This window comes from Vigna angularis, chromosome 5 (assembly GCF_016808095.1).
Source record: "Vigna angularis cultivar LongXiaoDou No.4 chromosome 5, ASM1680809v1, whole genome shotgun sequence".
NCBI classification, from domain to species: domain Eukaryota; kingdom Viridiplantae; phylum Streptophyta; class Magnoliopsida; order Fabales; family Fabaceae; genus Vigna; species Vigna angularis.
In genome coordinates, this window is record NC_068974.1 from 34,681,893 (window position 1) to 34,705,106 (window position 23,214).

The following is a 23,214-nucleotide window of genomic DNA, read 5'->3' on the forward strand; positions in this document are numbered from 1 at the left end:
TAATGGACGTTCAGCCATCAGGTTTGCAACTTGACCAAATGGTCTCACCTATATGCTTAGCATTATTTCTTACAGTGCAGATAATCATATCTTGTACGTAAAAGCGGACACCTGAGCGCCGTTCACCCTGAAGCACTTCTAAACCCAGCAGATGTTCGCCCAAGAACACCCACGTGCATAAAGGGATACACTCCCGCTGGCCGATGTTCGCCCTAGAACACCCAGGTGCATCGAACAACACGTGCATAAAGGGATACACTCCCGCTGGCCGATGTTCGCCCTAGAACACCCAGGTGCATCGAACAACACGTGCATAAAGGGATACACTCCCGCTGGCCGATGTTCGCCCTAGAACACCCAGGTGCATCGAACAAAGGGACACACTCCCGCTGGTAGATGTTCGCCCCAGAACACCCAAACAATCAAACTTAGGGGACCATCCCCATAGCCTAGCTTATGTTCGCCCAAGAACATCTACTTTCAAAGAATCTGTCGTTCAACATCGAAGGCGTTCGTCATTTGATCTCAACGCTCGACATTCAATTGTCAACGAGCGTCCACTCAGTCAGTCGTTCAGCTTCAACGCTCGACATTCAATTGTCAACGAGCGTCCACTCAGTCAGTCGTTCGGCTTCAACGCTCGACATTCAATTGTCAACGAGCGTCCACTCGGTCAGTCGTTCGGCCTCAACGCTCGACATTCGATTGTCAACGAGCGTCCACTCAGTCAGTCGTTCGGCTTCAACGCTCGACATTCAATTGTCAGCGAGCGTCCACTCAGTCAGTCGTTCGGCCTCAACGCTCAACATTCAATTGTCAAAGAGCGTCCTCATGATCGGCCTCGCATGCCACTCGGCCTCTACCGCTCGGCTTAGCATTTGGCCTCTACTGATCGGACTTACCTCCAAACGAACGCTCTATCATTCGAGCTCCACTCCACTCCAATGACGTTCGTTCTATTGGCATCAACGTTCGGCCATTACATTTCTCGGACGTTCGTCATTTAGCTCATCATCGACGTTCGGTCTCTACCACAGGAAGCTTTCGGTCAATGGACCTCTTTGACGTACGGCCTCAAGCATACAGCATTCGGGCTAATGGACGTTCAGCCATCAGGTTTGCAACTTGACCAAATGGTCTCACCTATATGCTTAGTATTATTTCTTACAGTGCAGATAATCATATCTTGTACGTAAAAGCGGACACCTGAGCGCCGTTCACCCTGAAGCACTTCTAAACCCAGCAGATGTTCGCCCAAGAACACCCACGTGCATAAAGGGATACACTCCCGCTGGCCGATGTTCGCCCTAGAACACCCAGGTGCATCGAACAACACGTGCATAAAGGGATACACTCCCGCTGGCCGATGTTCGCCCTAGAACACCCAGGTGCATCGAACAACACGTGCATAAAGGGATACACTCCCGCTGGCCGATGTTCGCCCTAGAACACCCAGGTGCATCGAACAAAGGGACACACTCCCGCTGGTAGATGTTCGCCCCAGAACACCCAAACAATCAAACTTAGGGGACCATCCCCATAGCCTAGCTTATGTTCGCCCAAGAACATCTACTTTCAAAGAATCTGTCGTTCAACATCGAAGGCGTTCGTCATTTGATCTCAACGCTCGACATTCAATTGTCAACGAGCGTCCACTCAGTCAGTCGTTCAGCTTCAACGCTCGACATTCAATTGTCAACGAGCGTCCACTCAGTCAGTCGTTCGACTTCAACGCTCGACATTCAATTGTCAACGAGCGTCCACTCGGTCAGTCGTTCGGCCTCAACGCTCGACATTCGATTGTCAACGAGCGTCCACTCAGTCAGTCGTTCGGCTTCAACGCTCGACATTCGATTATCAACGAACGTCCACTCAGTCAGTCGTTCGGCCTCAACGCTCGACATTCGATTATCAACGAACGTCCACTCAGTCAGTCGTTCGGCCTCAACGCTCAACATTCAATTCTCAAAGAGCGTCCTCATGATCGGCCTCGCATGCCACTCGGCCTCTACCGCTCGGTCATACGTATCCTCACGTTCGGCTTCAACGCTCGACATTCAATTGTCAGCGAGCGTCCACTCAGTCAGTCGTTCGGCCTCAACGCTCGACATTCGATTATCAACGAACGTCCACTCAGTCAGTCGTTCGGCTTCAACGCTCGACATTCAATTGTCAGCGAGCGTCCACTCAGTCAGTCGTTCGGCCTCAACGCTCGACATTCGATTATCAACGAACGTCCACTCAGTCAGTCGTTCGGCTTCAACGCTCGACATTCAATTGTCAGCGAGCGTCCACTCAGTCAGTCGTTCGGCCTCAACGCTCAACATTCAATTGTCAAAGAGCGTCCTCATGATCGGCCTCGCATGCCACTCGGCCTCTACCGCTCGGTCATACGTATCCTCACGTTCGGCCTCACTTGTTCCAGCTTTTTGCCATTTGGCTTCGCCTCCTTTTGGTCCATCAAATTCAACCACTCGGTCACGTTCAATCCACACATGAGCAATGACCAGGAACACGCTCTCTAATTACAGCAAAGACAGCCTCCCTCAAACTCATAAGTCCTATAGTTACCACGTCACCGGTTAACTCGGACTTGGGGGGCATGTTATGTAGTAAGGATATTTATGTAATAACATAAATATCTTAGATATTTTAGACAGTTAAAATATCAGTCAAAGCCACTAACCACACTTTTAGGTAAGGTGGTTATTTTTATTCTTTATAAATACAGTGACAGGACCCAAGTCCAGGTACGTTCTCTTTATGCTCTAGAGATCCTGAATAATACTTCAGAGCAGTATCCAATTACTCTCTTCTGAGCTTCAGCTCCATAACTCATATCTGACTTGAACGTCGGAGTATCTTTGCAGGTACCTCCCCCTCCTTTGGTGAATACGAAGGACAACAGTTGAAGAAATGCAAGCATCCCAGATATCCAGGAGCAACAGAGACACACAAGAAAATGTACACCGAAACATAAGTCACTCAAATACTCTGTCTTTAAATTCACACATTTTAAAATTAAATAGCTAAGTTGGATTAAAGTTTCGAAAAACTAATTCTAATCTAATTTTCACTTTTAAGATAAAAAACATATTTAATCATTTCTTTTATCATATTTTACTTCTACCGTGAAGACTAATAATATTAATACACACATTATATAAAAGAAAATAGTGTAATTTTTTTTCTACATAAATATCATTACTGTCACAGAGATGTTTTTAATGTAAAATAATTTTTTCATATTTTATAATACACATTCAAATAAAAAGAAAAAAAGTTGTGTACAAGTCATATTTATCAGAATCAAAAGCTCAATAATGCAGGTGCATGAACAGAAAAGCAAAAACCAGCTCTTTCAGAAAGCACACATGAATGAATTGAAAGCAATGCAGAAGAGAATTTGAGAACACTAACACACACATCTCAACCAAACAAACGCAACACAAAACTCAAAACAGAGTTCCTCTAGATACTCTACCACTACCACAAGCATATTTCAAAGCAAATGATCTCTTAAAATGCATTCAAAACCATATAATTAGCAAAGCTTCTGATAGCCTTTAGCAGCATGTGTACTTGTTCTTGCTCTTCTTCTTCCAACTTCTTCTACCATGGATCTTATGGTGGTTCAGACCATGTTGACGGAAAGATCACAAGTTCATCCTGAGGATCAAGGGCACGCCGCAAAGTGTCTACACTCACCCCAAGCGCCGCCGCAAGCTGAGGCCCCAGCATGGTCCTAAGAATTGACACAGAGCCAGCCAGAAACAGTGGCTTGTTCTCTTTGGCAGAGGTAGAGAAGCCAAAGAACTCTAAGGGTCCATCCCTTGATGCTATTTGACAAAAGGGGAGTGATTTTGGAACAACAAACACGTCCCCCTGTTTGATTTCAGTGCTAATTGCTTTGCTTCCATTTGGATACACTATATGAAGCTCCCCACAGCCCTTCAGCACTATGGTATACTCAGATGCCCTTGCATTCACATGAGGTCCCAACATGGATCCCTGTTCATCAAAAGTCCATGTGACAACATCTCAATCAACCTACATGAATTGTTAGGACAAAACATATCTATAGTACTATATAACTATACTATAGTTCTGTACAAGTATTATCTGTGTTGTTCTCCAATAGTACATAACTTAGTATAAACTACATGTAATGTTGTAAACCTTTTATCAGGATGATTATCAATTCTGATTGCAGAACAACCAAAGGAACTAAAAGAACTGAGTTGAGTTTTATGGATATTCAAATGCTAAACTAAACCAAAATTTGAAATTTGTTACTAAGAATGTCAACAAGTACGAATTTGGATTCTCTGTTGTTTTTATGTCCTTTGCTGAGGATTAAAAATAGATTCACAGTTTTAAAACATCAAAATTCGTGTATATATTTTGAAGACACAATGACAAAATCCAAATTTTAAATACTGCAGGCATACAGCTTTGAGATAGACATAGAAAAGGCCAGTGTCAGGTTTGGTGAGTGGAGAATACTGCACTCCATCCAGTGCCTTGCTCCAACCATAATCGTTTCTGAAATCAGATATTTTGTCATAGAGATTTGTTGCCTTGCTCCAATCAACACTGTTTTTGCTCTCTGTCTTCTCATTCACCTTGCCAAATACATTGTCCAAGAGTTTTTCCCATGAACTACTTGTTTGCTTCTTCTCTTCTTTTTCTTCTTCTTGGTCTTGCAGCATTTTGTCCAGTTGTTGTTGCTCTTTTTCTTCCTTCTTCAGTTTAAGGAATTTAGTCCCTAAGCTAGGTGCATGAGAATCATCCATGTACATGATTGGCCCATCTAGTTCCTTATAAAAGATACTTTCAACCTCCATTCTTGATTCCTATAATGACAATTGATTAAGGAAATTTATTACTATTTCTGTGTATTGTTCTGGTTTTATATAATGCAAATGCATGATATATATCACTGTAGAATACAATAGAGTTTGATTTCTATGCGCATTCAGCTTAATATTCACTATCAGTCAATAAAAAATTATGGCTGATGTGCCTTTTAAAACTATTTTACGAAAAAAAATCAATGAACTTACCACACTAAACATGTTAATTTGTGATTAGATAATCATATAATTTTTTTTGTTACTGTCATGCACTTACAGTGTGAAGAAATATTTTTTAATACCATATTCAATCACATATCAATCATGTATAACAAATGATAACTTTTATGAAGAATGATTTCTGATTGAACCAGAGTAAAAAAACAAATACATGGTCCTGCATGCCATTGAAACTCATGACTGTATCAGCTTACATTAAATGCAGTTTCAAGAATAGCTGGTCCGAATTCAGAAAGCAGTGAGTGTGAATTGGCTCCTCCACCAATATAGAAAGACTGCATGGCCAAGGCAAATTGAAGAGTGTAAAAGCTTAGTCACAAGATGGCACAAATCCAAAATGAAAGTATAGTGAAAGATGTGAAATTGTGATGGATGCATGTACATGGAAGGTATCTAATCCCAAACTTGTAGAAGGGTCAATGCTGCAGATGATGTGAAGTCTCTGACCTTCCTCCATGTTCACAAAATAAAATGCTGAACCTGATGGAATCACATACACATCCCCTGCCTTCAATCTCCTTTCCACCAGTTCATCATCATATATGAATCCCAAATTTGCTTCTCCTGCAGAAAATTTCAAACTTAACTAGCAGTTTCTGTAAGGAGATAATGTTTGATGCATTTTTCAATCTAATGTTTAGAGCATAATCAAAGTAGTTTAACTGAACAATATGATAATCTCACAGCTTCAATACATTATAATAAAGTGAAGTTTTGAGATGATATTAATGGTCTACCACACTAATGTTGCATCAGAATTAAGTGTCTAGTTGTGACCTAAGTCAGTATAAAAGCTTTTACTGTTACTATACATATTTTTCATCCCCATGATCAATTTAACTTCTGAGAATCAAACAAAGTTACCACACATACTAATCATCTCCAAAATCAAATCTTTCACTGGATTACTTAAAGGGGGTTATGACGTTTATCTGGTCTTGTTGATATTTTGCAGTTCCTTTATATGATTTAGGATGAAAAAATGTGGGATTTGAGAAATGGTACTAATACCTTTATGGATGAATATGATGAGATTGGAGTCAAGGTAGTGAGGGACGAACAAGGAGTTTGGTTCCATAGTGATGAAGGCAATGTGCATGTGCCTATCTAAAAGCCTCCTACAACCACTTTGGGTTTTCAGCACACGCATTTCCCCTGCATCAGTCTTCACCATTCTCTTAGGTTTATGCATCAAGAACAAGTTGTCTTCTTCACCTTCAGGGATGGCCATTGCTCCATGGCACAGAAGAACTGAGAGGAAGAACAAAAGGGTAGTTGTGTTTCCCATTACAGATGCAATTTGAGGTGGAAGATGAAAGAAAGAGGTGGTTTTTGAGTGTGAAGAAAATACAGAGACACACGTGTCATCCATGTGGAACTTGGAGGGATTGCTGGCGATGTAATGTGTAGACAACTTGAGTTTTAGTAACATCGGATCAAAGAGACACACACAATGTCTGCTCCAAAAATTCTGACATCAATGTTTCTTATTATTTCCCTCCAACTTTCAGATTCAATTCTTTTCAATAACCAAAACTAACAACAAGTAAAAATTATCGATTAAAAAAGGTTTAAACCGTCCTCGTATTTATATAGAAATCTCAAATGGGTCATCGTTTTTTTTTGTCTCAATTGGGTCATATTTTTTGTAAAAATGAACAAATTTTACCCTAACCGTTAAGTTGTTCCAAACGATGTTAAATTAGGTTGAGCTGTATTTTTTGCATTGATGGCGTGACATTATACATTTAATTGAATTTAATTGAATGGGTGATGTGTTTTAAAATCAACAGATCTCCGTGGCTACAGTGCTTCTTCTTCCTCCAATCACTGATCACCTTTCATCTTTTTCGCTCCTCCGCCCAAGTTGTTTTCTTCCCACTCCCACCCTCTAGCCCTCACTCCCCAGACACACCCTTTCTCCCTCTCAAAAACGTTGTCGTCATGTGAGAACAGAAACCCCAATCTGGAATAGAAACGTCGTTGTTCGGACAAGGATTCCTCCAAGAGACTCTTCCCGTGGACGCACAAGGATTCCACCGCCATCGCCGATGTTTGGCCTTCTACTTCCGCCTTCGATGTTGGTCGGGGATGCTCTAGGCTGTCAACTGATGCAGTTTCTATGATGTATCTGTCTTTCTTCCGAATGTACTCCTCTTATCCGTGGCAGCTGGAGCAACCCTTAAAATGAAGAAGATGCCTCCCAGGCGCCGTGCACTCTTCTACTCAATCCATGCTTTTCTCCAAAAAAAATGAAAACACCCGTGAAGCCCCCCAGTGGCGGCTGGACCCTTCTCTTTCAATTACCCCTTTCTTTCCCCAATCCTTGCTGGACTGCTCACTCATCACCTCGTCCGTGGGCTCTTCATAAATGGAGAAATGAATTGTTTTTTTTTCTTGGCGTCTGCTGCGTGCTCGTTTTTTTCCAGCCAAAAGCCCTTTTTTTTTTCTTTTTGACGCTACCCTCCATTGCTTCTGCCTTGGACCAAGACCGTGACACTTGCTGTCCGCGTGGGTTGACGCTGCTGCTGGGTGCGTGAAGATAGCTGGATGTCACCTCAAGTTTAGTCCAGGCACCTCAGTGAGGGTTTGAAGGTAGGAGTGGGAACGAAGCAGCTTGGGCAGAGGAGCGGAAGAGGTGAAAGGTGATCAGTTGGAGGAAGAAGAAGCACTGTAGCCACGAGATTTGATGATTTTAAAACACATCACCCATTCAATTAAATGCATAATGCCACGCCATCAATGCAAAAAATACAGCTCAACCTAATTTAACGCCGTTTGGAACAACTTAACGGTTAGGGTAAAATTTGCTCATTTTTACAAAAAATATGACCCAATTGAGACCGAAAAAAAAACGATGACCCATTTGAGATTTCCATATAAATACGAGGACCAACCGAAGGTTTAAACCATTAAAAAAAGAGTTAAATATGTTTTTCGTACCTTAAGTATCACACGATTTTGGTTTTAGTTCCTACTCGAAACTTTGATGGTTTTTAGTCTTTATAGTTTTGAAACTTTTACTATTAGTCCTTAAAATTGGACGGCGTTAACTTTTGTTTGACGTGGCTAACGGCCTGCCCCCACGTGTGATGTCATCTTCCCTGATTACTTTTAATTGATGTGGCAGTAAAGGTGTGGTGGTTGGTCGGTTTAGTGGATAGTCGGCCACAATGTCTGGTGGTCGGTCGGCCTGGTGACGGGTTATGGTGACAGGTTCAATATATGAATGACAGAACGATATTGGACAAAGACCGGACGGTGTTGGAAAAAGACCGAACAGTATTGGGCAAAGACCGAATGATATTGGGCAAAGACCGAACGGTGTTGGCAAAAGACCGAACGGTATTGGGCAAAGACCGAACGGTTATGGTAACGGATGGAGTGCAATATACGAAAGACCAAACGGTGTTGGAAAAAGACCGAAGGGTTATGGACAAAGACCACCATGCCGACTACCAGATTGAGTGGCCGACCACCCACCAGGCCGAACGACCACCACACCTTTATTGCCACCTCAATTAAAAGTAGTCAGGTTGCATGACACGTGGGCTGGCCATGAGCCACGTCAAACAAAAGTTAACACCATCCAATTTTAAGGACTAATAGTAAGAGTTTCAAAATCATGAGGACTAAAAACGATCAAAGTTTCAAGTAGGGACTAAAACCAAAATCGTGTGATACTTAAGGGACGAAAAACATATTTAACCCTTAAAATAAAACATCAGTCACTGTATTATGTACATTTTTTTAACCAATAAACCAATTAGTTCTATAATGTATTATGTTGTGCTTTTGTCCTAAATTCATTTTTTTTAAATAAGTTTTTAAATGTAAAATTTGACAATTATATTAGTTTTAGAAAAGTGTGATTTAAATGATAATATATAGGTATATGGATAATGGCTTCCTAGTTTTATGAGTTTTTGCGAGTTGTGAGGGTGATGAAAATGGTGGTTAACGATGGCTTGTGCAAGGTAAAAATAGTAGTACAAAAGAATTGAGAGAGAAGGATAATGGCTATAGCAAGTGAAAATCCCTAATTTTTTGAAAGGTTTAATACGTATTTTGGTCCCTCTTTTCGTAGGGTCTGTTCAAATTGGTCCTACTTTTTTTCAAAAGTTCACTAAGATCCCACTTTTCGCAAAAACGATGCACGTTAGTCCTTTTTTAGGTTTAATACGTATTTTGGTCCCTCTTTTCGTAGGGTCTGTTCAAATTGGTCCTACTTTTTTTCAAAAGTTCCCTATTTTGATCCCTATTTTGATCCCTCTTAGTGAACTTTTCGTATTTTGGTGAGCTGTACATTTTGATCCCTCAAAAGTTCACCTCAACGAAAAATGTACAGCTCACCAAAATACGAAAAGTTCACTAAGAGGGATCAAAATAGGGATCAAAATAGGGAACTTTTGAAAAAAAGTAGGACCAATTTGAACAGACCCTACGAAAAGAGGGACCAAAATACGTATTAAACCTAAAAAAGGACTAACGTGCATCGTTTTTGCGAAAAGTGGGATCTTAGTGAACTTTTGAAAAAAAGTAGGACCAATTTGAACAGACCTTACGAAAAGAGGGACCAAAATACGTATTAAACCTTTTTTGAAATAATTAAGTTTAATTAATTTTTCTCAATTTTTTTTTAATTTAAAAAAAAACAAAAATTCACGTCTATAACTATCTGACAATTTATCATGTCATTTAAAAAACTAATATCACCGTACCACGTAAATAATATTTTAAATTGTTAGTCCAATTTTACTGTAAAGAATCTAATTAGAACAATTATGTAAAAATAAGGATCTAGCCTTTTAAATTTAAAAATTCATTTTTAGTTTTTCAAGTTTAAATATTCATTTTAACCTTTTAAATTAAAAACAATACGTTTAATATTTAAACATTTTTTATAACTGAATTTGGTCTTTGAAATATTTGAACATTAGATTTAAGAAGTTGAAGACAATTTTTGAATATGTTATATTTTTATACAGAATTATTTTATGAAGTTAACTATTACACATTATAAAGGTCAGATTCTTTACAATTTAATAAAAAAAAAGTTGGTATTTTTATTTAGTGAAAGAGCAAGAGATACGTTACGTGAAAGCTTGAATCTTGTGCGAAAGTTGAACAAGAAGCGAAGCAATCGGAACCCCAAAACGCGGCGTTTTGAACGGTCACGACACTAACATGGCTGAAACATCATCTTCCTCGGAGGACCAGAATCCAAATCATATTCCCATCGAAATTATCAGCGACGACGAAATGGCTTTCATTGAAGCTGCTTTGGCCTTCGCTTCCACTCGTACTTGCTCCGCAATTCGTTCTTCTTCTTGTTCTTCGTCCCCTTCAAAATCACCCCTTCACAATAATGCTTTATCCATTACCGTCGTGTCCAAAAGAAGCTTATCGAGTGGCAGTGATATTGAGGACTTACCCCCTCGCAAGAGAAATCACACTCTTTCTGATTCCTTTCTTCGCCGCTTCAGGAACAGACGGGGTTTGTCCGTAACGGATATTACTTCTACGGTATCAATTTTCGTGTTTTCTAATTGGGTTTTTGCTATCATGAATTTTGTGTGTTTTGAGGAAATTGGGTTAGTGTGTATTTATTATTGAATGTTGTGTGATAGGAATGGTGTCCAAAACAAATGGAGTTTTCTCTGCTTCTTGGAGGGAGAAAGGTTAATCAAGCAATGAGAGCAGGCATCGCTCGCCATGCGAAGCTTGAACAAGAGGTCATATCATATCTTGTTTTTTTCATCATTCATTCAACTTCTTGCTTCATCTTCTTACGTTACATGCTCCTCTTTTACTTCTCAATGTAATTCAAGGGCATGTTCTGTGCTATGCTTCTTTGTAAAAGAACAAAAAAAAAAGAAATAATTTCCTCCCTGAAATTATCATTCTAAATCTGGGATAATTTGTATAAACTTTAGTATTTAGCTTGTCATAAATCTTACTTTTTAAGTTATGTGCAGGAATATATTCGTTTTTATATATTTTTCTTGTTCTGTAAATATTTATGGAAAGTCAATCCAATTGGAAGTTAAGATTTATAATTATATGTGAAAATACCTACGAACATGATCCACCCATATATTTATTTTGAAAATAGTAAAATAATTAAAAAAATGAAGTAAATCCAAATTAAAATAATATGCATTAAACGAAATAATATGTATTAAATGATGTCAAAATAAAAAATTTTAAATTATTGTTATAAATTTAATTGATAGATATCCTAGTATCTGACACATACATAACCCAACTCAAATTGAAGATTTTTAGCATGATATGTGCACTTCAAGTGTAAAGATATTTACATGTATTTTTAGTTAGTCATACGTTAAAACACTGCACAAACATCTAATTACGCCTTACCTTAAAAGTCAAACCAAAATTGTCTATGAAATTTTTCATGGCAGGATATGCCTTTTAAACTCTTGATACAAAACCGTATCATACATGACAGTCATGATTGGATCACAGTATAAAAAGTTTGCACTGTGAATGTAAAAATGTTTTTTTTTCTTTGTAAAATTTTTTTTTACACTGATATGTATTATGATTAAATTCTAGAATAAATATTTTAATCAATTCAATTCTTAGTCAGGTTTTATTTTTAGTAGTAAAAAACCTCAGAGTTGAAGCCTGGTGGTGAGATGTATCCACATCTGTTGGATGTTCTCCTAAGTTTTTGAGTAGTTGAAATTTGTTGACACTGTTAGGAGCATTCCATCATCTGATATGATATTCTGTATTTTGTGAGCATTTCTTGCATGAGCACGTGTCCATTAGATAAGTATTGTTTCGATGTTATCTATATCTTTTTATCAGTTATATTTAGCAGGCATTATGTGCTCACTCTATAACTGTATCGTGTTTTTGTATTTCTGGTGTTTAAACCTCAAGTGCTTCTTCCAATAATTTATCTAGTGCAGGTTTTGAAACGGGTGGAAGTGAAGATCAAATATCAAGAAGATTTGTGGGCCCTGAAGTTTCTTAATTTTATAAATGGTGTTAATCAACTATTATTTGAAGGAATGACTCGTGAACTGCCAGTGTAAGTTGATGACATTTTATGAGTAAATCTTCATGTTCTCATCGGTTTTCACAAAGCTTGTGAAAGTGTTCTTTTCTAACATAACTTTAGTGTACCTCTCCCTGAGAGGACTTAAATTTGGATAATGGCATATGTTGGATCGAACCTATTGTAGTGATTGTTATGAACTACACCCACTGCCAATTTGTAAGTGATAGAAGAATCACTAAACTATGAATTGTTTTGAGAGTTTATTAGAAATATTATAACTTTTTTTGAAAGAAAAGTAGTTGTTTTACAGCTTTTAACTGATTGCCAAGTCTCTAAAAAGGTAGGAAATTACTTGTCTAATCACTGGTTATCTTCTTGGACTTAGAATTTGAAACATCTTTTGACTCTTTCAGCAGTTACATACAAGAGAAAAGTTGGTGTAGGTTCCTAATGAAATCTCTTTAAGTTGTTAGTACTTATTTATTTATGCAGTCAATGATGATGCTCCAACTTGTATTTGTTTAAATGCATTAAACCGGCGAATCTATTGTCACATTTTGTAGCCAATAAAGTTTTTAATCTACTCGTTACAGTTTATTAAGATCTGGTATCATATTTTATAGCAAATAATTTTTTTTAATGTTACTGGTTACAGTTTAGAATTTACTTGAAATTTGCTCAACCCTTCATTGGTGGGATTTGGAGCAGTTGTGATGATGATGGACTACTCTTCTGATATCAGAATAGGCTTTGCAGAAGATATATGGATGGTGGGAGTCATTGATGAGATTCGGATGCCATTAAAACAAAATGATCATAATCCAATACTAATTGACACAAAGACTCGCGCCCGAGATACGCTTCCTGCTGAACCGCAACGAAGAAATGGAAGGTTTGATTATTCTTCTACCATTTTATTTCATTCTCTTGGAGGTGAAATTGAATCACATTGCATTGGATTGAATCTTTACTATGTTCTTAATTTTGGCAGGCTTCAATTGATGTGCTATAAGTATTTGTGGGACAATTTGGTTGCTGATAATTTTCCATCTAATATTTTTTTCACTTATTTTGGCTTAAACCCTCAACATAATCTATGTGAAGATCTAAAAGTGACAAGTGCTGACTCTGGATTTTCTGCTTCGGTAAGTGCTTGATTAGAATGTGTTTGGGAGGGGGAGGCAGTGTTCTCTTTAAGTAAGATTGATTATATTATAAAAAAATTTTCCATTGAGTTTGTAGTTTTCATCCGCAATCAAAAAGTGATTTTTTTACACTATGAAAATATTCTGCTATAGAAGTTTTACATTTAGTATTTTGTTTTATCCACAATCGGTAGGTGATTTTTTACATTATGATTTCTGCTATAAAAGTTTCAGCTAATTAGCAGTTGCGGCATGGCTTTTACATAATTTTCTTTCCTTATTTCGTTATTGGAAAATGCAGACTTTGGATGATGTGGTAAGATATTACAGAAATACATGTAGGATGCTGGCCCCTGCTCATGATCAGCTCTTGTTGAGGTATGCATCTCTGAGCCAACTCGTGATAGCTTTCAATAAATATGATTTTTAAGTGGAATGTTTATAATATTAACCCCTATTCAATTTAAATTTCTGAAGAAGTGTACTACTTACTGACTCACCTAATCACATACATGCACACACATTTTGAGTAAAAAGCTTGAAAGTTTGACCCAGATTTTGAAAGGCAAGAAATAGTTATAGATCATAATGTTAATAAATTTGCCAGTCAGAATGACTAGCAGTTTGTTTGCACTACATGAGCCCTTATTCTATGGTTGTGTGTGGTCTATGTCAGATATGAGTATCAGAAAGATCATTCATTGCTTGGTGAAGATAAATTCACATATGATCATGATTGGCTAACGAATCAAATTCGCTCGTGTCTTGAGTTTTGGCTTGGAGAACAAGAAGCAACTTACCCTCCTGAAGATGAACGCTGGAAATGTGGTTACTGTCAATTTGCTCCTGTCTGTCCTGCATACAATGGTAGTAAAGAAACGATGGGACCTAAAAGCAATGATTTAAACATCAAAGAAGGCTAGATATCATAATGCAGACTCTCTAATGTTATTGTTACCTGCATCAATAATGGTGAAAGCCTTCCATAAGAAAAGCTTGGTATTTTACCAGAGCTTGTGGTAAACGCCTGGGTAGGTTTACAGTAGGCATTATTTTATTCATGCATAAAACACTGTTGTTGTAAGTTGTAACCGAATGTCAATTATTTGGCAGCTATCTATTACATTCTCATCTTGTATAAAATAGAAAGATGGTTTTTATTTGGAACATCACTGTAAAGATAGTCTTCATCCTTTCAATTTTCAAAGGAAAAAAAAAGCTATTTATTTATAACATTGTTGCTAAATATCTAACAACAGAATGAAGATAAAAAGTTTTTCAGTTATACCACAAATTTCAAAAGATGGTCCTTTAGCAGAGGGGTGTTATTAACCACTAGTTTACCACTACAAAAGGCAGAAAGAAAGTTAGACTGAAACATCGAACAGAAGTAAAAGGGGGAAACCTGGGAATCAAACAACATTACGGAAAAACTATGCCTATATATAATTGTACTGGTCTTATAAGCATATTAACTACAATTTCTTGCGGTATATGAAAACAGTGTTAATAAAATGGAAGCTGCAGCAGGAAACTCCATTTTTTGGTTGTGAATTAGGTAGTGAAATGACATATATATAATGGGTGTTCAGATCGCTCAAAACCTAGAGGTTCTCCTTAAGAACCAGTCTCCATGAATTCTGTTCTAAATCCAAGCTCCTATCAATATCCAACCTGACTTTGGTACATTGCAAGTATGCAGCACAGACCAGAAGGTTTCAAAATGTGAAAAATGAAAAGCAAGAAATAACGTGAGAACACTACCCTTTGTATTGATTTCTACCTAGTTGCACCTCGGGAAATACAGTCTCGCTAGAAAAATTGAACTATATTATTATTTTGACATAATAGATTATGCTTTTCACTACCCAAAGTTTATAGCTTTTCAACAAGAATCTCTGAAGAAACCACTATGATGCAAAAATCAAATAACAGATTTTTCACACTCTGAGCTAATAAAGCTTACACCGCAAGTATCAGTTGACACAACATACATTAATTAGAAACAACGCTTCCAGCTTTGAGCTTGTCAGAAGCTAAGATATACGAAATGGGAACCCGTTCGTGCTTGCTCATCCCAGTGTACATCTTTCTTCTAACCTCCTTTCGTGCTTCCCTTTCAGACAGTTTCAAATCTTTAAAGTCCTGCTCAAACTTCGCTTCAGCCTCAGGTGAAAAGAATACAACCTCCTTTTGGCCAAGCTCTTCATACAATTTCTCAATTTTTGCCTTCCAGAGAATGCCCATTTCAGTGTCCATCTTGTGATAAGGAGTTTTCAGCAAGTACTCATCAATCCCACCTGCCTTGTCTATGCATCGGATGGCATGTGTGGTCACTTTAACACGAACGTGACGATCTAGGATGTAGCTGAAGAGCCGCTTTTCCTGCACATTCGGTTTCCAAGTTCTCCTTGTCCTGTCAAAAGCATTAGAGAAAGAACATCAATACTTCATTCTCTCTAACATATTTAAATGGTAAAAGAACTTACTGACATAAAAGTGTACAACCAACAAACAACAAAGAGATTGAACCCATAACTATCGTGCGGGAGATATTGCACATACTACAAAAAGAACTTTTGCATTCCATATTTGGTGTGGCAAATATTAGCAACTGTTAACAGGACATATAGTTCCAAACATAATTAGTGTTGACCATCAAGAAATCACTAATTTCATTATTTAACATCTCAGACTAAAGAATTTTGTAGACCAAGTTTTCAACAATGGTAATTGATATAAACAATGACTGGAACAGGTAAATAATCAGTACATTATAGAACTCAATCAGAATTATAATCACTGAAAAAAGGGTCGACAAAGAAAGCTTTGCCAAAGTTGGATCCATGGAGAGTCCAAGAAATTGACAGTTTAAATTAATGATTGCAACCTGCCTCCATGGAAAATGGAATTTCACAGATTCCAGTACTAAACAAGTGCAGAGGCAACTTGCAAATCAATCATCTCTCTTTACCCATCCAACTTTTAGGAATCCAAAGATGATTAGCTCATTACTCTCACATTTTTTAATCCAGAACGTTATCCTTTATTTATACTGTTGAAAATTTTAACAAAGGGGTTATGCAATGGAAGCATAAAACAGAGCAATAAGGAAAAACAGAGAGCCTAGTCTAGAGAATCCCTCTTCTAGAAAAAACAGCTACCCACTGAGCTGGGGGATGCAAGGAAGCTAGCCTCCCATGCAAAGGATAGAGGATTGGAAAAACAATTCCAGTCTTCATGCAAGCAATATAGCTCGGAATTAATAGCATTGACCACTGTCATAGTACTTACTTAAGGATTATAAACAACAGGCATAATCATAGGCATAGAATTAACAACACGCTCATCATGATGGATGCAAAAAAGTTGACTAACCAGTTACTAAAATGCACAGTAAGTTTTACATTGCACAACAGCCAATTATGTTTCTGAACATGTATTTCGGTAGTTCTTGGGGAAACATTGATGGAGACAGATATTGGAGCAAGAGGATTTGTCAGGAACAAGTTGAACAAAATATAGCAACAGTGTACTTCATACACTGTTCTGTGGTGTGCCCTAGTTAAAGAGAAACCCAAGGTCGTTTGTGGAGAAGGTTTTAGGCAGTCAGATTTTCAGGGCAGGAATATTTTCACGGCTCTACTTCGTTGCAGATTGTGAGGATCTTACATCCTTTGAGGGATTGAAACTAGAAAAGTTCTGGAAAGCTGCATTTGTATCAATGCTTTAGCTTTTGTAGTTAATCTAATTAGGATACCTTATCCTCTTTATCCCTCAATCTCTTCACCCCTTCAAATTGTTCTATTCTTTTACCTACAAATAGCTTCATCCAAAACATCAACCAAGAACAACTCTAAGTATTACATTTGACTTCTTCAACTGGAGCTATCCCCTCTTCCATAGAGTTCCCATTACAACGTGAAATGTATAATTTATTACTTCAATGGGGGAAAATATGCTCAGAAATTGATAGAGTTAGAGAAAAATTAACTACACGTTGGCCTTTGAGCTGAAAGAAATTGGGACCATAATGAGCCCATCACCATTCAATCCATATTATTCAACTAACTCCATTTCAAAAAGTAACTTAACACAGTTATAAAACAAAAGAAACCGCAAACATAGATCTAACACCAGAAGCTACAACATGAAACTTTTCGTTATGACTCGTACCAGAAGAAACTAACACCAAAATAAAAAAAATATGCGGAGAAGTGGATACAAACTTGTTACCGCCATCTTCACTGACACAATTTCCAAACTGAATGTGTCGCCCGGCAAAGAGACCACGTTTTGCGCGATTCATCACAACCTTGCTTCGAGGCATGCATTTCTCCAACGTTTCCTTATCTCTTTTATTCAAACCATTCTCTCCCACCGTCTTCAGAATTTTCTTCATCATTTCTTTTCCTCTGAACGCCATTTTCTCTATCACTCTGCACCGAGGAAAACACTTTAGTAAGATTGAAAAGCTTAAAAGATAAACCACACGAATTGCACGAGATTATTTCCTATTAGCGGAATTTTATATTCGGTCATTCGAAAATATTGGAGAATAGCGTGCGTAACGAAACGAGGAACCAGACGAAGTAATCAAAAGAATAAATAATAACAGATTACGTTGTTGGTCACTGAACAGGGTTCCGCCGCCGTCACCACCGATCGTCGCCACCGTTACTTGGAGTGTCTTTGAACAGAGCAAAAGAAGGGAAAGAATGTAACCTATGAAACGGTACCGTATTGAGGGAAGTTTCTTCGTACCCGGCCCAACCCGCTACATTGAATCTGCACGGGAGCGGAGTGAAAATTAAAATAAAAAATAACATATTTACGTAGACCAAAAATAAAAGGCAACATTGAATAAAGAATGACATATTTAGAGAAATAAATATAAAACAAAATGTTATAATTAACATATTTAATTAAGTTTTGTAACATCTCAAAAATACAGTCTAATTCATTAACTCATTCATAAAGAATAATCACGTTAAATAATATTACAGATCAGTCTTACGTTAAAAGAGAAGTACGCTTGTGGCCGAACGACCTTACAAAGAAAGACAAAAAATTTAAAGCTGTACAGGAGTGCAATTCTGACCGAACGGTTTACAAAAGAATTATATCGAACGGTCTTGCAAAAGAAAAGGAAAAAGGTGATCGAACGATCACCTTACTATCAAACTATAATACTGACCAAACGGTTCTACTGTTCGGTCTTAACTTCTACCTCGACTAAGTTTTCTTCTTCCAGCGCTTCTTCCAGCAGCTCGTCTCCTTCTGCTCACATCCACATGGATGATCATTGCAACAGAAAGACAATCGAACGTACAAAACATTCAAGACAGAAAGACATAGGGTAAACTTATGTAATTTAATTCATGTATCAACATATATTTCACACAATTCAACCACACAAGATAATTCATTAACTCATTCATGCAAAGCCTAATAGTAGACTGACTGTCCGGACTGTATGAATTCTGTGTAGCTACGACGTTCGTGCACCCGGGTGATGTAGTAACTGGGATACCCTCAACAGTTGCCACCCGAGGTTAGTCCTATCTGTCCAAATTAACCATAAGGACTAGGACCTCATGCCGTTCCCACACATGACTTACCCTCCTCTACGTGAGGACGAGTAATCACGGAACATCAGGATGAACCGCCAGCTTAGCATGCCCACATTCATACTTTACCAAATTCTAATATCCATTCATGAGATATTCTTCCCCGGAATACTCGTTCATAATCATACTCATTTCATCTACATCATATTCCATCATCTTTTAATTTCAAACTTCAATTTTTAACGAAGATCCCTTAGGATACCAAATACCCAACGTAAAACTTCAACCCTTAACGAGACCGAACACTTGGACTGAGACCGAGAGGTTTCCAGTTCCAGAACAGATCAAAACCGAGAGAGAATTACCATCGGGATTGAGAAGAGACCGAGTTCAATAATAATTCTCAAGATTAAAAGGATCGAACGTTATTTACAACATGAGTCAATTTGATGAATTGACCCATGAGCGTTTAGATTGAACACCTTAAAGCCTAGACCGAGTACTAAGACTCTAGGCTGAAACCAATGGAGACAGACACTACAAGACATTCAATTAATAGTACTTAAAAGAATTATATGAAGAAATCAAACGCTTATAATTACTTAGATTATTTGAGTTTAACATCAAGAAAACCGAATGTCAGTCAAAGACCGAGCACGGTAGAGAGTGAACACCATTGAGTTTGGACGAACGCTATTTTCATCAAGGTAGATTATAGAAAAGAGAATGAACGCTTGGTGTAAGACCCAACACTAAATAGTACGAGCGCTTGGTGAAAGACCTAGCTCTAAATAGTACGAGCGCTTGGTGAAAGACCTAACTCTAAATCGTACGAGCGCTTGGTGAATATAAGATCTCATTTGACTAATGTTCAAGAACGAACGGACATACTACTACACAGATATACTTAAATTTATATTAAAATATCAATGAAAGGATATCCTTGGTGGAACGCCTGTACACAAATTGTACTAGACGAAGACGCTCGTCCTCAACATAAATTCCTTCCAAATGAAAGAATCCAGTTCTAAACGAGTCCCCGAGAAAAACCGAACGGTCAAAGACCATTCAGTAACGAACATACATTATCATAGGGAATTTCATACTTAGAATTATTTATCTCAACTTATTTCTCAACATTTATCTTCATAATTTCATACATTCATATCATAGTAAATTTCCATACTTCATACAATCAAAACATAGCAACAATCATATTTCATATTAATTCAGTCAATTCAACGAACGTACATACAATCCAAACAAACATACAAATCAAATTATATAAGCTTCCCTTACCTCTAAGCGTGACCGAACGTTCACAGAGGCAGAATACAGTTCACACTACTACAAGTCCTTCTACCCTCAACGCTCAACAATTCTCCAAAACTAAACCAAGTAAAATCAAAACACTATCAGAACTACAAATTTTAGAAAGTAAACAACACATGAAACCAAAACTTGGTTTGCATGTCCAGAAAACCGCACGACTGAGTGAAGAGAAGAACTTACCAGCTCAGCTTCACAAACCGATTGGTTCAATCAAAATCTCTTGACACTGGGAGAGTGGAAATGGTGCCTGAGTGATGATCGGAGTAAGAAACGGTGAGGATTTCTTAGAGAGAAGATGAAGGAGATTTAGAGAGAAGGAGGAGATTTCAAAATTCTGGGGAAGAAGGTTGCATGCAGAGAGTGGCGTGAAGTTTGAAAACTTAGAGTTTTTCTTCCAACGTCAAAACGAACGTCCGCTCAGCTACTAACACCTGCCTTCCACCATCTGATTGTCGAGCCCCCCTCTTGACACGTAACTCTACTAAAACGAATCCTGAGTGAATTTTTAATGATTCTGACAAGTTTTATGAAAATTATAAATTAAAATATTTTTAGATTAAATTTTTATATGAATCTTTTGTTCTAATATTATATATTTTTTTAAATCTTTTAGAATTTGATGTTTGGAATGACGTATTATTTCGTTTTTCTGGTTTTAATTTGTGGATCAATTTTTTTTTCTTTTTTCAATCTCATCTAATTCATTGATTAACTTAATTTTAGGTATGAAATAAATAAGTTGTTTAAAGAGTTAGAAGAGATAAAAAAAATTAGGGATAAATAAGTTTGTAATCTCTCAATCTTATTTTTTTGGGTTATCTCCTTCAATCATATTCAACGCATAAAAAAATTTCCAATTCAGCACACCTTAATTGCAATGTCCCCAAATCACGAAACAGATAATCATGATCTCTGTCATAATCTCGCAACAACCACCATTGTTTTCCAGCCCTATGACGAACCAAAGAAAGCCTTTGTCATAAAAATCATATATTATCACGAGTTCGCCATAACCTGAAACACAGACCTGCAGAAACAAAATCACATAACCACAATCAAATCCATGAGCGTTGCTGCTCTCTCGCATTCTCGTCGTCGTAAAGGACATAACCTGTTTCGATTGGTGTTGGTGGATTTGTAAGCAGATGAGAAGGAGTACTTTAGTGGGAGCTTGGTAAAGTCAATGAATGCGAACCAAGTGGCGATCCAGGGGAGCTTGTGCTGAAAAAGTATACATGGCATGAAACGTGACACATCTTTAACCACTCACGTGGGTTTTTGATTACTAAATATTATAGTTTCATTATGGAAAAAGATGAAAATGAAGCAAAGTTTGGAAAAGAGACTAGACCCAAAAACATTTTATAGTTGAGGGATAAAAAACATATTTAACCAAAAACAAATCTTAAATAGGAAATAAATGAGTTGATTCATAAGTTAAAGGAAATTGAAAAAAAAAATTAATTTGGAAATTCAAGTAGGAGGATAACTATTACATAAAACTATCACATACCATTTTAAAAAAAAATCAAACAAAATTATAATTAAATAATATTGAATAGTAAATAAAAAAATCTAATAAGAACAAGTACTTAAATTTATGGTATATTTAAAACTTAATTAAATCATTTAAATATATAATCAAAATTGAAGATAAAATTAAATATTTAAAATAAAAATATATTTAAACGCAATTGTGATTTTCATTTATATAAGCATTATCACGTCAAATGATAAAAAGAAATGATTTCTATACAAGTGTTTGAGTTTAATTTTTTAAAATTGTATATTTCATAAAATAATTGCATATTTATTTTTATCTATTTCCCTAATTTATTTATTGTTATAATAATTTTTTTCTTATTTCAATAAAAAAATTCTGCTTGCTTAATTATTTCAAAAATTATTTATTCAAAAAAAATATTTTAAATTTAAAGAAACTAATATTTATTCTAAATCAAAGGAATGACTAAAATTCAACATACATAATCTCACTTATTGAACAACGAAAATTAATACAAAGTTTAAGTAAGAAATCAGATATTGAATATAAAATACAATTTTTTAAATTAATGTCAATCTTACGTAAAATTCATATTGATGTAACTACTCTAAATAACTAAAAAATTGGTGAATTATATATGTAAAATGTAAAGTGAATAATCTCTTCCACTCTATTCTAAAAATTATTTTGTTGAAAGAAAATTGGTTCAACATTAAAAAGTAAAATTCTTTAGTAATTAGAAGAAAAATAAATAATTTAAAAGATGAATTATTGGAATGCGACCTATTCTTTAGATTGGAGTGTGAATTATTATTAATCATCTTATTAATTGTTTTTAAAAAAGATATTCACTCTATAAAATAATTTCACAAACTTGAAATCAGAATATCATTAGAACTAATCATTATATATTTAAAATATTTTCGATGTTAGAAGGAAGAAAAAAATACCGATTTGTTCTATTTAAAAAAGAACATGATAGGTTGACATTTTCAAAATTTATATATATACAATATGATATTATTTTATCTCAGAATTTTATTTATATTATTATTATTATTAACATATAAATATAATATTTTATCATTAAAGCAAGTTTTTGAAGGTTATTTTTAAAAATATCGTAATATTTTGAAAACATTTGTAGTTGCTTGTCATAAAAGCTTATTAATTAGTTTGGCAAATAAACTTACTCTATATAGGAAGAATTTATTGTTTACAATAGACAAATGTGTATCAATCTTAGAAAAGAAAAACTTGGTTTTCTGGTCTTCTCTCCTCTTTCTTCTTCTTTTTTAAGTGTGTTGTGGGTGCCATCAAATTACTAAATGAACTTGTTTCATGCAAGAAGATCAATGGTAACACTTGGAAATCCACAATGATAAGATGTTAGACAATTACATAATATATAGGTAGTATAAACCTAAGTCAATTTTGTAGAATTATTAAATTTAAAAATATACTTTTTAATAATAATAGCTCTATCAAATTGAAAGTTTTTATTGAATTTACCCATTTACAATAATTATATATA

At 36.4% G+C, this 23,214-nt stretch overlaps 3 protein-coding genes across 4 annotated transcripts; 1 reads left to right on the plus strand and 2 right to left on the minus strand.

Annotated features, from left to right (window-relative positions):
• Window positions 1-3,383: 3,383 nt before the first annotated feature.
• Window positions 3,384-6,517, minus strand: LOC108318729 (vicilin-like seed storage protein At2g28490). The gene is made up of 5 exons (XM_017556244.2): window positions 6,108-6,517; window positions 5,479-5,660; window positions 5,291-5,371; window positions 4,452-4,856; window positions 3,384-4,011 (listed from the first exon to the last, which is right to left on the minus strand). Exons 1-5 carry the CDS (start codon window positions 6,466-6,468, stop codon window positions 3,625-3,627), a joined length of 1,416 nt encoding a protein of 471 aa, XP_017411733.2. The 5' UTR covers window positions 6,469-6,517; the 3' UTR covers window positions 3,384-3,624.
• Window positions 6,518-10,164: 3,647 nt separating this feature from the next.
• On the plus strand, window positions 10,165-14,441 carry LOC108339042 (exonuclease V, chloroplastic). Its single transcript, XM_052878336.1, has 7 exons — window positions 10,165-10,622; window positions 10,727-10,831; window positions 12,038-12,159; window positions 12,872-13,021; window positions 13,121-13,274; window positions 13,576-13,652; window positions 13,951-14,441. Exons 1-7 carry the CDS (start codon window positions 10,284-10,286, stop codon window positions 14,195-14,197), a joined length of 1,194 nt encoding a protein of 397 aa, XP_052734296.1. The 5' UTR covers window positions 10,165-10,283; the 3' UTR covers window positions 14,198-14,441.
• LOC108339636 (54S ribosomal protein L24, mitochondrial-like) lies at window positions 14,011-18,074 on the minus strand. Of its 2 annotated transcripts, XM_052878338.1 has the most exons (4): window positions 17,898-18,062; window positions 17,504-17,713; window positions 15,269-15,690; window positions 14,011-14,129 (listed from the first exon to the last, which is right to left on the minus strand). In XM_052878338.1, the coding sequence occupies exons 2-3, from the start codon at window positions 17,698-17,700 to the stop codon at window positions 15,270-15,272; spliced, it is 618 nt and encodes a 205-aa protein (XP_052734298.1). In that variant the 5' UTR covers window positions 17,701-17,713; window positions 17,898-18,062; the 3' UTR covers window positions 14,011-14,129; window position 15,269. The 2 variants fall into 2 exon arrangements, with proteins under 2 accessions (XP_052734298.1, XP_017432299.1); XM_017576810.2 differs by lacking the exon at window positions 14,011-14,129 and having other exon boundaries at window positions 15,084-15,690; window positions 17,898-18,074.
• Window positions 18,075-23,214: the final 5,140 nt, after the last annotated feature.

Coding starts and splice junctions, on each gene's coding strand:
- LOC108339636 (XM_052878338.1), bottom strand. CDS start 17,700: ATGGCGTTCAGAGGAAAAGAAATGATGAAGAAAATTCTGAAGACGGTG. Junction 15,691..17,503: donor AGTGAAGATGGCGGTAACAA/GTTTGTATCCAC, acceptor TGCTTTTGACAG/GACAAGGAGAACTTGGAAAC.
- LOC108318729 (XM_017556244.2), bottom strand. CDS start 6,468: ATGGATGACACGTGTGTCTCTGTATTTTCTTCACACTCAAAAACCACC. Junction 5,372..5,478: donor TGGGATTAGATACCTTCCAT/GTACATGCATCC, acceptor TTGGCCATGCAG/TCTTTCTATATTGGTGGAGG. Junction 4,857..5,290: donor TTCTTGAAACTGCATTTAAT/GTAAGCTGATAC, acceptor TTGTCATTATAG/GAATCAAGAATGGAGGTTGA.
- LOC108339042 (XM_052878336.1), top strand. CDS start 10,284: ATGGCTGAAACATCATCTTCCTCGGAGGACCAGAATCCAAATCATATT. Junction 12,160..12,871: donor ATGACTCGTGAACTGCCAGT/GTAAGTTGATGA, acceptor TTCTGATATCAG/AATAGGCTTTGCAGAAGATA. Junction 13,653..13,950: donor CATGATCAGCTCTTGTTGAG/GTATGCATCTCT, acceptor GGTCTATGTCAG/ATATGAGTATCAGAAAGATC.